General features: G+C 37.1%; 1 protein-coding gene across 3 annotated transcripts in view; it reads right to left on the reverse strand.

Annotated features, from left to right (window-relative positions):
* Positions 1-16,440, reverse strand: part of PHLDB2 (pleckstrin homology like domain family B member 2) — a 131,004-nt gene that overhangs the window by 17,389 nt on the left and 97,175 nt on the right. For all 3 annotated transcript variants that reach the window (XM_008066589.2, XM_008066588.1, XM_021716850.1), the window contains 4 exons: positions 14,974-15,063; positions 11,614-11,757; positions 8,553-8,693; positions 7,265-7,364 (listed from right to left, as the gene is read on the reverse strand). In XM_008066589.2, coding sequence (XP_008064780.1) covers positions 7,265-7,364; positions 8,553-8,693; positions 11,614-11,757; positions 14,974-15,063 — 475 coding nt within the window. The remainder of the gene's footprint in view (positions 1-7,264; positions 7,365-8,552; positions 8,694-11,613; positions 11,758-14,973; positions 15,064-16,440) is intronic.

The following is a 16,440-nucleotide window of genomic DNA, read 5'->3' on the forward strand; positions in this document are numbered from 1 at the left end:
GAGGAGGCAAGACAAGGCAAAACAATGAAAAAAAAAAAGGTGGGCAACAATAGGACCAAAAGCACAATAAATAAGTGGTCAATAAATAAGCGGTCATTTCCTTTCCCTGGTGCTTGGTCAGCTGGCACATTAGGTTATTGTTTTACCTTGTGTTATGTCTATGGCTTGTTCTCTGAGAGCAGATTTAGGGTATTACAAATCACATTTTCTTCTTTCCAAGTCTCTATTCTTGTTTATTCAGAAGGAAGGATCATCCTGATAAACAAATCCTCAAGTCATTAAAAAACTTTTCACTAACCAGTACTGTAGTTGGTCATCTCTTTCTCCCTGATAAGAGAGATGTCTACTTGAATAGTTTCCACTACCCAGGGAATTATTTATTAAAGGCATTAAGAGTTCACAGTTATACCAATTGAATTTCTTTTCTTTTCTTGCGCCCTATCTACCTTTCAATGAGGCTTTTTAGTAGTAATGAAACAGCCAAAAAGTAGGTAAGAAGGCAAAAGAAGGGAAGTAACTCTAAAGAGCTTCCTCAGCTATTGATTAAACATTTTCATTTACAAACAGAATCCACATTTGTGATGCATTAATAAAGTATTATATGCCAAAAGTTTCTGTAAAATGATTTTAGTTTCATGTGGAGTTTTCTTTTTTGAATTTGTAAAACTAAGTTTATATTAAATAAACATTAGAGAATAAGTATGCTACTGCAAAATTATCTACCCTATGAGTCTCTTTAAAGCGTTAGCTCTCCTGGTACATTTATTTATTTTGTTTCTGAGTTGGGGTCTCACTCTGTCACCCAGACTGGAGTACAGTGGCACAATCAAGGCTCACCGCAACCTCCAACTCCTGGGCTCAGAGGATCCTCCAGCCCCAGCCTCCCGAGCAGCTAGGACTACAGGCATGCGCCACCATGCCCAGCAATCCTCTAACTTTTTCTTGCAGGGAGGAGGCCTCAATATTTTGCTGGTCTTGAACTCCTGAGCTTAAGCAGTCCTCTCACCTCAGGCTCCCAAAGTGCTGGCATTATAGGTGTGAGCCAGCATGGCTGGCTTCCTGGTACATTTAAATTTACCCAGTTGACAAAAATACAAGGTTCACAGTCATGCAGTTTTCATGCCATTAGTATTTGGAGCAGTTTGAGATACCTAAGTGAAAATTTGGAGCAGTTTGAGATACCTAAGTGAAAATATGTTATTTCAGACTAAGGCATTTTTGGGAAAATAAATTTCCTTACTATAATCTTCCATTATAAGTCATATGTGTGTATATATGTATGTGTATGTATGTGTGTGTGTGTGTGTGTATATATATATATATATATATATATATATATATGAAAGCCACATGTCACTTGGCTAAGTGAAGACAGAAAAAGCACACCATGAGACTAGATAGAATCATAAGTTGCAACAATTAATGCATAGAGTATTAAATGAAGCCATGTATTCATATGCACGAAGTTATGCTTCTTTTAAAAAGGCAAAATAATCCATTATTTAAATATTTACCTTTGACACTTGAACTTTTGGAATTACTAATTGCTCCTTTTAAATTGTTTCCAATTATTCATTATGAAAAGGGAAAAAAAAGACACACCAGAAATTATTTGAAAAGGTCACATATGTATATTTCCTTATGACTTCAAAAAAAAGGCTTGTGGCACAGAAAACTTTCATAGTGGCATAAACTACATGGAAGACATTTCCATGTTTTAGTATGAAAAACAAATCCCTAAATGACAGCCATGTAATTTAAAACATACAAGAAGTATCTCCCTGGAAATGACAAGTGCCACAACCTCTTCCCCTCCTTGAGTTTACCATATTGAGGAAAAACCTACAAGGCAACTGACACCTTCTCGGAAAAGCAGAAAAGAGGATGTGCATATGTCTTCTTCGCAAAGCAACTGCCTCTCAGAACTTCCAGTGTTGTGGAGTTTTGCTTTTTTTTTAGATTTTTTCCCCCAAAACTACCACAGAATAAGAAAACAAACTTAACGATCTGCAAGTGAAGGAGGCAGTAAGCGGATTCAACTTTTTTAGATGGGTGTAAAAGAGACAGTTATATTACAATTTGTACTTTGTGCTAAGGATTGTGAACATAAATTCCCCAGACAAACGCACTATTTGTTGAGGCTCGACTTTACACCTGAAAGACTCTTCCAGTCATTCCAGTGGTTAAGAAAAGCATATTACATTTTCATGGTAGCTTAAATAAAAGAGTCTGAGGCTAATAGGCATATCTTTTCCCATGCAGGAGTTTTCTTTCCGATGGATCCAGTGTGAGCGGGAATGTTCACCTCATGGAGCTACTCATCTCTGCCAACTGGCAACACTTTACTGGTCACAACAAACACAACTGTCACCTGGCCTAGCCTTCTCCCTGCTAACAAGCCTCCAAACACAAGTTACTCCTGCAATTATAAATAAGGGCATAGACCCCTCTCCTGGGACGCTGGAATCGCTAGTGTGATTCCAAATAGCTCATTTGGGAATTCGGGCTCTGGGCGGGCCATCCAAAGTCACAGATACTTTCAACAGAGGAACACAGAAGATCAAGGGCTGAAGGAGGGTAACCCAATGGGAGGCCCAAGAAGCTGGTGCAGTGAAGGAGAGCCTGACTGGTGGGAAACTAGTTTAGGCTGCCGCTTACGTGTACACTTTGCTAGGGAGGGAGACACGGATGTCCTGTTCGCCACAGTTTATCCCCATTTATTTAGCACGTGGATGTCATGAAATAGTCACTGAATGAATTCATTTTTCCATGTATAAATTCCAACTATATTAGTGGCCAAATAAGGAAGTGGAATGCATCTACTTTTGGCGTGGGGCAAAGAAACTGGACTGAGAAAAATGAGACTTGCCTAATCCCTGAGCCTATTTGGTTTTTGTTTTTGTTTTTTAATTATCTAGCAGGAGTAACATTCAGCAGTGGGAAAGCAATCAAAAAAGTAGAAAGGGCCTTGAAAAATACTCTAAATCCTTCCTATTCAATCAAAAATAGCTATTTGAAAGGGTGGTTTATACAGTTTATAAAGTGAGACCAGAGGCTTGTTACTAACCACAGCACATACAAGGAACCAAAACCAGCTCCACTCTCTTCACTGCCCGGGAGAGCCAAAGCCAAGATGTACAAGGACCACTTATTATTATTATTTTTAATGCTGATAGCTATGAACTCTGGCCAACTGAACCTGAAAAGTCCTTTGTGAATTAATGATTGTAGGTTATGTAGGGTCTTGCCAATACATTCCCAATGTGTGTTACCCACTTTTATATAGCTATCTGGGCCTTAATACAGGAAAAGAGATGACTTAAAATTATAAACTGAGTTTAAGAGGATAACACTAACCAGTTTCTTACAGTCCAGCCTGTCATAGCTCACCTGCTGAGGAATTCATTCTTCCTAATGATAGTCCATAGCCGGAAGAAGAAGGTACAGGACAAGTCAGGAATGAAGAAGGAAAAGGATGGAGAAAGGGAAAAAGATTCAAAATCAACAAGGATGGCAAAGGGACAGGAAAAATATACAACCCTTCCAACATGCAATCATTAATGGTGTTAATAACCGGATTAACAAGGTATGGTCCACATGTTTAGATTAAATCTAAGTTTACAAATAAAATCTCACAAAGTTATAACAACAACAACAACAACAACCACCTATGACACATACATAGTTAGTCAAAAAGATTGTTACAGGAAAAAAAATCTTTCCCACATATTCATTAACTAGAAAATAGGAAGACTAAAAACAAGATTGTATCTACAGTACAAGTCTGTTTTCAAACAGATAATAGCAAACAGTTTTTAAGAGCTCAGGTTTGTAAAACGCCATTCAATTATTTGAAGCACAGTCCACCAAACTTGATAACAAGTCCTCTAACATCCTACATCTCTGCCACCTAGCCACAGTAAATAATCATCTTACTTATTCAAGTCAGTCATTTAAACTGTTCTTCACTCTCCACTAAGTCTTTCCTATAAAACAGGCTTAAATGAAACAAATAAGTAGGAGCTTCCTAAATTTTTCATCCTTCCACTGTGTCTGCCTTATTTATACCTGGCCTGGGTAAAGGTGAAACATCATGTGTCACACTTAGCTCATGTATAGCACAAAGCCCGCTCTTCTCTTTATATAGATCCTGAGTTTTTATTTTAAAAAATGCGTCTATGGCACTCATGTTCCCTGCCTGGTCTGACCTTGTGATAAAAAACCAAAACAAAGAAGGTCATGCAGCTGCCTATGAATGAACAGCAGCTGCACCCAGCATTGTGTTTCTTGCAAATGTGCGACAATTTTTCTCTATTGTGTAAAAGGAATAATCATTGAACTCAAAATCCACCATTGTACAGTGTTAAATCTGACCATTTCTTAAAGATAACTTGACAATGACCTTTTAATATTTGCTAGAAACAAAAACACCACACAGGAGGTTGTCATACCTTTCTTGGACTTTCCTGCATTTAACAAAAACAAAAGGACAAAGATTTCATTCATTCTAAAGCTTACAAAAGAATAGTTCACAAATTGTTCAAAAGCCAATAATCATTCCAACTTCAGGAGTTGAGTTCCTCAGCTCTCTGCTTTAGACTCTGCTCTCATGGCTCTTTGCATGACTCACACTGTCAGTTCTATTGAAACAGTGCTAACTGAGTAAAGTTTATACTTACACCATCGTCCTTGATGTATCCATTACGAATAGCAGCAAAAAAATGGTGTATTTAAGTTAATTGATTGTACGTTTTTTAAAATGATTAAGTCTGCTAAATTTGAGTTAATGAAAATGTGCTAGATACAATTTTTTCAAAATCATAGAATTTTCTTGCATTTGCTGTGTTTTTTTTTTTTTTTTTTTTTGAGTTGGAGTCTCACTCTGTCACCCAGACTAGAGTACAGTGGCCGCTCCCGGCCACCGCAGCCTCGACCTGCTGGGCTCCGGCAATCCTTCCTCCTCAGCTTTCCAAGTAGCCAGAATTACAGGCGCGCGCTACCACGCCCGGCTAATTTTTTGATTTATTGTACAGATGAGGTCTCGCCTGCCGGGGCGGGTCTCGAACCCGCGGGCTCAGGCAATCCACTCACCTCAGCCTCCCAAAGGCGCGGGATTACAGGCTGAGCCACCAAGCCCGGCCATTTGCTGTTTTAATGAAGCCAACGAGTGCTTGGGAAACAATTCTAAATGAAATTATGATCCATCCGTCCTGGTCTTTGTGGGCCACCTGGAATTGTGTGGAAAATTCTGCCAATTTTATGGTCTGCTCTGGCTATAAAAATTATAGTCTCAGACTGCTCCTCTTCCAGGTGGAGAAGCTAAAGGCAGCAGACTGCCCTCACAGGACACAGCTGCTTGGATCAACACACATAGGATGGTTCTCTATTTCCACAGCAGCTGCCCTATTGGTGGCATAAGAAACTAAGAGGAACATTAACTTGCAGCTACTACAGAGAAAGACTAAAGCTGTAGTCTTCTGAGGTTTATACAAGCCAAAGCAATGAAGAAAAGGTAAATCAAAGACACCCGATTTTGCAGAGGTTACTTCTGTCATGTGGCCTAAGGGAATTAGCTCTGCTTTTCTTCACAACACTAGGATGGGGATTCCCATTACTTGAGGGGAAAACAGATCAAGCCTTCCTTCAGTTTCACCATATTCTCACAAGAATCCTCTTACATGATGTTAGCAGCTCTTGATTTTTACAAATCTATCTACTTTAATATAAAAGTCTTAATTTTTCTTACTTTTAAAGAAAATACTTTCAATATATAGTATAATGATTTGTGATCCCACTCTTTCCCAAATTCTAGCTCTTTTTCTGAAGCACATAAATATGCTGAATGGTCTTTGTTGATGTTATGCCCAATCCAAACTTTGAAGACTTCCACAAGTGAGAAAAATACATTTAAAATGAAGGCTATTAATATTACAGAAAATAGACTTGACCCACAAGTTAACAGTGATGAAAGCTAAAATAGACTCATTTATGCTTAAAATGTGTAAATATTAAAAGAGATATTTTTAGCTTATTATGAAATTAAGACCAAAAAACAAGACGTTCAATCAAGTGTATTTGACTCAAATATGACCAGTGCAAACCTCTTATATATTATAAACTTCTCATAAATACTACAGCTTCTATTTACTTAAATCACGTTTAGTAATGACTTGAAAACCTCATTCAAGATGTATATATATATATATATATACACACACATATAGTACACATTGTATATACAAATATATAATATAAATATATATATATATTTATACCCCAGCACCATTAGTAGAAAGACCAGGCAGTCAGAATGAAATTCCAGCCAGCTTAGAAGGAAGGGTTTCAATCTCAATAATGCATGAATGTATTTGGAGACCAAATGCCTGCCATCCTACTGGCATTCCCATTTCCACCGGCATGTCAACATCACTGCATTTATCACATTTTATTGAAATCATCTGTTATATGTCTTTCTTCCTCACTATACTATAAGCATTTCAAAAGTCAAGGATTTTGTCATTCATTTCCCTCCTCGGTATCTAGAACCAACCTGCTCAAAAGTTAGGGCTGATATAAGTTGTTGATTGAAATTACTGTGTTATCACAAGAAACGGAATACTCTTGACAGGAAGCTCACCCCTAGAACTACATTGTTGAAATTTCTTCAAATCCCACAAAGACTATTTAAGAATCCCATCATAAATGCAATGTATTATTGCAAAGAAAACATGCTGAGAGTCAAAGTCTATCTGAAACCTAACAACCTATAAAAGCTCAAATCCGTATTAAAAGGGCCTAAGGTAATTCTGTCCTGGCCACTAGTGCAATATTTACCATGTCAGCTCAATGATTCTTTAGCATAAGTTTCATTCAGCATAGTGGCTCAGCCACAACCCAGGTGAGTGATCTTGGTTAAGTGCCTTGGCAATCTCTTGGATGTTGGTGTTCTCTCTTTTCTATCAATCAAATGGGAAGGTTAGTAATTCTCTAGGGTCCTTTCTGGTTCAAGAGTTCTATGAAGTCTATCAAATATAATGGGAATGTTTAAAATGTATCAGTTATATGCATAAACAAGATACATGACCTTGGTAAACAAGAAGGACCCAGAAATATATGTAACCCTCTCCAAAGGGGACACAGTAAGAGAAAATTTAGGACTTTGGTTGATCTCCTCTCTAACAATTCCCACCCCTGTTCTCACTCCTTCCCCCTGAATTCTAATGCTTAACAAAAGACCATGACCTTTGATTTAAAAGGTACATACCTCTGAGCATCCTCCGAGATTCTGAGTCTTTGGTCATGGCTGCCAGGGAGGGAGGGAGCACGCTTCCACAGCTGTTGCTCTGTCCTAAGGGCAGGTGAGCCTGTAGGAACAGAAGGGAGTTCTTCAGGCAAGCTGTAGGCCAAATGATCCTTCGGGAAACGGCCACATCCCTGTTTCCAAAGCTTCTGTCTAAGAGTAGAGGGTGGGGGAGGTAGACCTTTGCATTCCATTTATTGATGCTAAATGGTTAAAACTGATCACCGTCCCTCCCAAGAATCTCCACGGCAGCCTCAACATCACAGCACTTCCTCCGACACAATTCCAAACTTTGGAGAAGACACTGTTCAAAATCACCTGAGAGAATGACTGAAAGTTCTCATGCATAAGGAGCAGAGGGCGGATGCAGGGTCAAGAATGCATGCACACCATGCAAAAGGTCAGGGAAGATCTACCCCATTACAAATGCACCAATTTTTATCTAACTCCAGTTATCTAGTAGGCTGAAAACTGGAGAAACCTATTAATACCCCAGTGGTTTTTAGCATTCTTTTTAGATAATAAAATCCTTCACGTAAATAAAATCTACTTGAAACACCAATTTATAAAATAGATTGAAACTAAGGGACTCCTATTAAGGGCAGGGGAAGGGCTCAAAAGTTCATCCCACTCAGCACTTCCTTCTCATGTGCCTCTTCTGTTTCTGCAGTGACCCCTCAGGTTTGTTAGCAGAACAGGAAGGAGGACTCAGGCCACCTGGGTTCACATTCCAGCTCCACTGCATACCAGTTGAGGGCGCCTCGGTTAGTCACTTAGCTTCATTACACCTCAGTTTATCCATGCGTACGATGGAGAAAATTAGTACCTCTACTACATAGTGTTGCCGGATTTTAAAATGTGATAATACTCATAAGGGCTGAGCCTGGCATGAGGGACATTGAAATAACTGACTAAATATTTACTGCTGTTATTTCTGGAACCCAGAACCTACAACCTATCTTATTCCTGGATCTGGGAGGCAGCTGCGGAAGTCCATCAAGTAAGTGAATGCCACCCATCACCTGTATGTGATAGAAAATACCCCGGACCATGTTCTTTGGCCCCAGAGCATACAATTCCAAATGTCCTCTGGGTTAAGACAGAAAGTGCAGTTTAGTCATGATGTCTGCCTAGTAAGCAAATTAAATAGTTTATTATTTAGCATTTTTCCTTAAAGGCCTTTGCATGTCGGTCAATAAAATGACAAGAAGACTCACGGAATGGGCAGCCCGTGGTTCTTCCCATGTCCTACCTTTGGGGCGGTGCTTCTCCCCATGGTAGCACTGCTGAAATGTGGGGAGATGGAAGGTGTGGTTTTCTTTCGAGGCAAAGTGTCACTCAGATAGAGGCCTTCTTTATGCTGTTTTTTCCTTTCTTCCAGACTTCTAAAGTGCTTTAAATGCAAATGTAAAGCAGAATAGCAAAACTTGACTAACTGAAACAGGTCACTGAAGAATTATGCATTCATAAAGAAGTTTTGAAATTTCAACACAGAATTTCAAAAAGTTATTACTCAACTCACTAGCAGATTTCAGCTAGCTTTTGACTAGATACTAGACACTGGAAGAATTCAATCATTATTGAACCTAAAATTAAAAAAAAAAAATTCCACCTTTTACTTCTGTAGTGCCTGCTGCCTTGGGCCTCAGGGCAACTTACAAATTATTATGATGGTCGCCATGTGGATGGCGGAACAGCCAGTAGACAAAGCAAGTAAGCAGTTTCTCCCCTTCTGTCTGGACAGTTCTGTGTGGTGGCACAGATCCCAGTGTGAGGAGTACAAGGAAGGGGAGAAAGGAGAAGATGAAGAGAAAGAGCGAGTAAACAGGGAAGTTGTTTGAAAGTTGTAATAATATTTCAGTCATATAAACATACTCCAAATCCACATAAAGGTTCCATAAGTCATCTTTCTAGGTAATTTTCTTTTTTTATTTAAAAAGATCTCGGTCAACAAGCCCCTACAGTAATACCTCATGTGTAAAATTTCTCCAGTGAGCTATTTATTTTTTTTTCAGATTTCTAAGGCAAGATTTTTGCCAACATGAAACTTACTCAAAGTTTTCTTGGCCTCTCCCCAAAAATGTCTTTAATAGTAAAATAATTTCTTAATTAAAGTTTCTTTAGGTTTGATTATTTTAATACGAAGCTCAGGCTTTTAAAATACATAGAAATTAATGCAAAACATTTGAGTTACCAAATCCATAAACAGTCTTCAAACATTACTATTAAGAAAAATATCTGCATTTTGACTTTATCTGTTTATACTCATTAATATTTATTAAGATCTTACTATGTGCCAGGTATGGTTCTTTATATACATTACCTCATTAAATTCTCATAATAAACCTGTGAGGTAGGTACTGTTAGTATCCTTATATATAGATGAGAAATCTGGGGTGCAGAGGGGTTAAATAAACTTGCCCAAGGTCATGTAGCTAGAAAGTGACAGAGCTGTATGTAATTCATGACCAGGTAGTCAATACTATGATGATAATACTTTGCAGTCTGGCTGATTAATGCTCATTTTAGTTAGAAAAAAAAATGACATCAGAACATTTCAATCTTTCTCCTGCTATGACCAAATGTCACAAATTCTGAAATTCGAAAATTCCAATATTCCATAATAGTAGCGTAATAAAATGGGAAAGAGACCCTGTTGAAAAAAATAGTTGAATTGTTATTTGACTTAAAACAGTAGGTTTGAAAACTGTGATTGTTTTTCTACTAAAGATGGATTGCTCACATTGGGGTTCTGTTGACTATGACTCCTTAAAAAATCTTTTTGGGGCCAAATAATGCTAAGAATTTTATTATAATTGAAAGGAAGTCTCAAAACAGATTATTTTGAATACCCAAGCATTAATATTCAATGAGTGTACTAAAGAAGGGGAACATTTAGAATAATAAATTATTTATTTAAAAATCTGGTCAATAAAAGCTGCTGTCCTAAGGACTAAATGCACTTTTTGTGGTGTGACCTTGGACAAGATACTTAACTACACTGAGCCTCGGTTTCCTAAATTTCCATATGGAGATAATTCTTATTCCATGAGATTAATAGAAGGATGAAAAAAGATACTTGTAGAATGTTTAGCAAAGTTTGACACATTGCAAGGAAATGATGTCTATTATTCTGATTTCAATGATGTATAATAACAATATTTTGTGTTGGTACCATAACTGTTTATATTGTAGATTTTATGGTAATGCTTACTTATTAGTATTTTGAAAAATAGCTTAGTTGCAATATTTTGGTTGAATGGAAACTGAAGCATGAGGATATGAAACTCACTCAAACATATCAAAGAGCAAGAGAGGACAATCAAGGTCTCAAAATTTTATAACAATCCAACTCCCTAGAATATACTAAATGTCCTTAAGAGAAAAAAAAAAAAGTAAAGGAGTTTTAAAAGGCAGCTTTCTTTTTTAAATATACCTTTGAAAAAGTAAGTCTAAGTAATCCCATATAAGTAATTTTGTTGTCCAGGTGAAATTCCAACTCTGAACCCCAGTTCCTAATTACCTGTTGTTCTTGCTGCTGCTGCTGCCTTCTGTGTTTCTTAGCTGGTAGAGGAGGAGGTGTGTCATTTAAAGGGAAAGGATCAACAGATGTAGCCATGACTTCAGGCCATGGGGCTGATGTAGGTTGAGTGACAGGATGAGGAGAAAGGGTGGAAGGAAACATAAATCCAGAACAGACAGGTGATCTTTGCTTCACAGGAGGAAGAAAAGATATACATGTGTCCATATGAAATGAAAGAATAAGACAAAGAAATGAAATCAATAGTCTGTTTTTGTTATGTTTTAATCAAGAAGTCACAAATGGGCAGTCTTTCCATTTAGCCTCTTGTTAAAATCCCACACTGTAAGCAACTTGGACCATGAGAAGGTATTTTATTGACCTTTCCCCCGAATGCTTTAAAAAGGCTTAACATTTAAGTGTCCATATTGCAAAACAAAATAGAACACAACATCAAACTGAAAAGGCAATTCACATCAACAATTTTAGAAAGGCTTTTTAATGAATAAGAAAACTAGGTCGGGTTGGAGTGTTCAGACATAGTACTTATTGCTTTGAACTTGCTTCTCTTAGTACTCCACTCTGTCATAAATGCCAAGGTTTCTAGAATTTTAATTGGCAGAACAGTAACCCCAGAATGGCATGTTTCATAAACTCAGCATTGCTCTGACCCTCTGGCCAAGCAGATACATATTTGTTACACACCCTCATGGTCCTCACTTTCAGCTAACCGTGGGTTAATCTCTGACATGAGGAAAAAGCAGTGAATGAATGAAACGTCATGCCTACACACCTCTTTGCTTTGTGGCTGACTCGCCAGCACAGCTGTGGCAGGCTCAGGGGCAACAGCATCAGCACCAGCAGGGAACTGAGTGGAAGGGGATAGATTCGTGGAATTGCCACATGGCTCATTAATCTCATTTACACTGATATAGCCCTAAAAGGAGGAATTCAGAAGTTAAACACAAAGAAAGCAAGAGCGAAGGCATGCGAGAGTATTAATGTTCCCAGTACAATGGAGTTAGCTTAGAGCGGCACAGCCAGATATCTGTGGTATTATCCAATGTTTCATTAAGGAAATAATCAGCAATTAAAATAGATTTACATTGCTGAATCTTGAAAAAAATGGTATTCCAAACATTAAACGTAATTCTTCTGATGAAATCAAGATGGCTATACTGTAAATAACCCAACACCTTCGATTTTAAAATATCTGGAAGTATCAGCATTCATTCTGTTGATGGATTGAGGCTGTCACTACAATACATTTAAAATAATCACACACCAACAAATCTGAGATGTAAAATTGACAATGCAATCACTCATGTCCTAATTCAAGAGCTTTTTCCACAAATCTTCATTCTTAGATTTTTTTTCTTCCCTTCTTTTATCGTTCCCTGATAAATTAAGAGTATGAAGAAAAGTGGGCTGAGGGCTACTGGGTTTTGCACTAAGAAAACATTTATGAAACAGTAATTTATTTGTAATAGAATTTAACTTTTGGACATCGCAGACTATTGATAATAAAAAGGACATTTTCCTTTCAACCAAATGAGGCTTCCGTCCTAGCAAAACAAATGCATGTGCACACACACACAGACACACAGAGTCCTACAGTGGAGCTGCAACTGTAGTGTGTTTCAATTCAACGCAGACTCTCCAACCCACAACTCTACTCCTAGGATAGAAGATTTTCAGTTACTTTTGAACTCAATAATCAATTCTGGCTTTAGCTTAGAGAATAACCATGAATCAAAATCTCTGAGAACAAAAACTCCTGGATTTGTATTTGTGGAAAAGGCACTTGTGTATTTTCATGAAAAGTAATTATACAGACCAATCATGATTTTTACTACACTAAGACAGCATGAAAACAAAGAATAAGGGGTATAAAATAACATCTCTTTTAAAAGTGAAATTGAGTTCAATTTGATATTTGAATTCTTTTATGAGCCCATCAATTGTTTCATAAAGTAACTTCAGGAAAGACAAGATATTGTTATGCTGGCAAAGCAAAAATTTCAGGCTAGAAGCCAAGGGTTTTACTGAGAACTTATAACAAAGTGGAGAAAGCTAGAATTGACTTCATAAATTGGATAGACTGAAGACTTGTCCTTCAGAAAGGGACACAGATATTATGTAAAATTTTAAAAGACTGTACTGAAGAAAGGAAGTCATCAGCTAGGTCATCACTTTTCATTTTAGCTATAATAATGACTCAAAAAGAAAATTAACAACTTCAAGTTATTCTTTTGCTCAGTTGATAGTAGACTGCTTCAAAGCCAAGGTTTGATTCCATCCTTATATGAGTCATAGACCATGCAACTTAATTTATTGCTTCAAAAATATAGGCTACTTGGCAAAAATGGAAGCTCTGTAAATTAGTTAGGTTATAAATTTATCCCAGCTTAAAAATAAAAAAGGGGAGAGAGAATGAAAGAGAGAGCAGAAAGACAGGAAAAACAGAAAATGAAAACATCTGAGTGAAGTCTGCTTGGTACAAAAAAAAGAACTCAAACACAAGAATTGCAGAGATACAAAAAAAGTAAGAAAGACAAATGTACTTTTGACACTAGGAAGACTGCAGAAAAAAAAAAAGACTATCTCATTAATAGAAAAGGAAAGATTTTATTCTTCTTTTAAGAGATGAAGAGACCTTAGAGCATATCTAACTCATCTGGATGCCACAAGCTCTTCAAACTCAGTATGTCAACTTCAAATCTTCCTTCTAAAGCCTATTCTTTACAGTCTTTTCTATCTTAGTAAAAGGCACTCACCATTGACCTCATTTCTCAAACTGGAATAATGGCATGACTCCCAGCACCTCCTTTTATTTACTTCATCCTCACATCCGATCTATTAGCAAGAATTGTCAACTCTACCTCCAAGATATATTCTGACCCAGCTAATTCCCTCTATCTCTCTGCCATTGCTGTAATCCAAGCCACCAGCATCTCTAGTCTATACTATTGCAATATTCTCCACACCAGTTTCTCTGCATCTCCTTATTCCTTATGATCCAGTATTCACCAAGCAGCCCAAATGATCTTTAACAAAACAAATCAAATAAAGTTATCTCCCTGCTTAAACCATGTAATAGCCTCCCATCACACATGAAATAGACCACATTTCTTTAACATAACTCACAAGACCTTCCCCTAACTACCTTGCTCTTATTATCTTAGGCCACTACACCCCATTTACAATCACTGTTCACAGAACCTGCCAGTTCCATGCTCTGAATAATGAAGATAAACTATGAAACTAGATGATCTAATAAAACTTTGGCAGAAATATTTCATAAAATGCTTGTGAGGTACATATTTAGTCACACTTATTGTGATGAGTATTTCACCTCACTTATAGTATACACACAAAAATATTTTTTATGTAAGAATTTTTAACTCTGCTATCTAATGGGGTTTTCTTGATAATGCAGAAGCAAGCTTTTTCCATTGCTTTTTAGGAAAACAATTAAAGGTAAATTAAACTAAAGTAAGTTTTTTTTCACTCAGGATGGATTTTCCAAATTAGAGTTAAAATAGTCTAAAAGCAATGTAGCTTCTTAAGATGTCTGGGGAAAAAGCAGTGATGGGGACTGGGGAAAGGTAGATATTTAGGGTAAAGACTATGTAAAGCTTAATGCAAATAGGAGTTTCCAATTTAGAGGAAAAAATAGCAGAAATAACAGTTGGAGAAGGGAGACAGAGAAAATAAAGAAACTATATTATCTTTTCAAATGTTTGGGGCATTTATATGCTCTATAGGACTCAGGAGAGAGAAGTAAACTCAGAGGAGGGGAGAGAGTGAAAAAGAAGACTGAAGAAAGGAAAGTGGAGAATTTAAGACTCATCTTGATCTGGGTCCCCAATTTTTTGAAACTCCAAATTAACCTACAATTTGCCCAGCAAAGTAGACACACACACACACACACACACACACACACACACACAAATGTGCATCTGCATTAGACACAAAGATGATCCCTAAAATCCTCAAAGCATAAAAAATGAAAGGTAGAAAAGCTATCAAACATCAAAGCATTCATAAGTCATTTGAGATATGTTTTTACTATACAGCTAATCACATAAAACTGAGGTACATCTCCTGATTTCTGAGGCAATGTGAGGTGATACGTAAAATTACAGCTTACCTCTTTTAGAGTATTGGGGTTAACAGGAAATCCTTTCCCCCCAGAAAGGCTGGAGTATTTTTTTTCCAAATTACAAAGATTCTCCTTTTCCTAAGGAATCATAAAATGTAACAAGCTTGGAGTCAACCTTGGATACAACTAAGAAGCACAGCTATTTTGCATTAGAGACGAACATTAGAATCTCACAGACTTCTACCATTTCTATTTCCTCTTCTCATAAAGTTTTCATTGAAACTTCAAATTGTTTACTAAAGAGCTAACCTTCTGCTAGCTGATATGATGTATGAGTTGTTTTCAAACATACTTAGCTATATAACCTTTCATTCATTATTTATTTTATAAATTAACACTTTATTTTTTTTTTTGTTAAAAGAGTGGGCTGCCCTTGTTGAGCAAGAATGGAAGAAGGAGCCCTCAGACTCCTTCAGCCCTTATTGTTTTGGATGTTTTCTAAAGTAATTTCATTTATCCTTCTAAGTTACACATAATCATGTGCCTTCTGGTGATGTACAAGTAATGTCACAATCCAGCGATATATTTTCTTTTGCAAATTTTATGATGTTAGCTTTTATGTTTGGGTCTATGATCCATCTTGAATTAACTTCTAGGAAAACTATTTATAGGTTACATTTTTAATTTATTGTGGTATAATTTACATCCAGATCTGTGAAATGAACAGATCTCAAGTATATAATTTGATTATTTTTAACACATGAAACAATATTCCAACCAAGATAAAGAGCATTACTAACACTCCAAATGTTTCCCCATGACCCTACCAGTCAACCTCCATCCCCATAGGCAAGCACTGCTCTGATTTCTAGTGCCTTCTTTTGAACTTTATATAAATGGAATCATATAATATATACTCTTTTGTGCCTGACCTCTTTCACTGTATGATGTTACGTGCATCAGTAGATCACCCTTTTTTATTGTTGAGGAGTACTGTATTATATAAATATACCCAATAGTTTGCTTATTCATGCTACTGATGGGTATTCAGGTTGTTTCTAGTTTTTTGGAAATTTTTTAAAAAGTTACTTTAAACAGTCTTGTACAAATTGTTTATACAGACATATTTTCATTTCTATCATATCCAAAATTGGAGTTGCTGGATCATAGGGTGGCTGAACATTTAACACTATAACATAAACAAACTTCCTAGGAGTTCTCTGAAGAGGTGGTACATTTTACGCTTGCATCAGGGTTGCATGAAAGTTATAGTTACCTTGAAATTTTTACTTTTTTTAGCCGGGCATGGTGGTTCAACCCTGTAATCCCAGCACTTTGGGGGGCTGAGGTGAGAGGATTGCCTTAAACCCAGCCTAGGCAACTTGGCGAGACCTCATCTCTACAATAAATAAAAAACTAGCCGGACGTGGTGGTGCATGCCTGTAATTCCAGCTACTTGGAAGGCTGAGGTGGAAGGATCACCAGAGCCTAGCAGGTCAATGCTGGGGTGGCTGT

Source organism: Carlito syrichta, unplaced genomic scaffold (genome assembly GCF_000164805.1).
Source record: "Carlito syrichta isolate Samal-C Ts95f unplaced genomic scaffold, Tarsius_syrichta-2.0.1 Scaffold309017, whole genome shotgun sequence".
Classification (NCBI taxonomy): domain Eukaryota; kingdom Metazoa; phylum Chordata; class Mammalia; order Primates; family Tarsiidae; genus Carlito; species Carlito syrichta.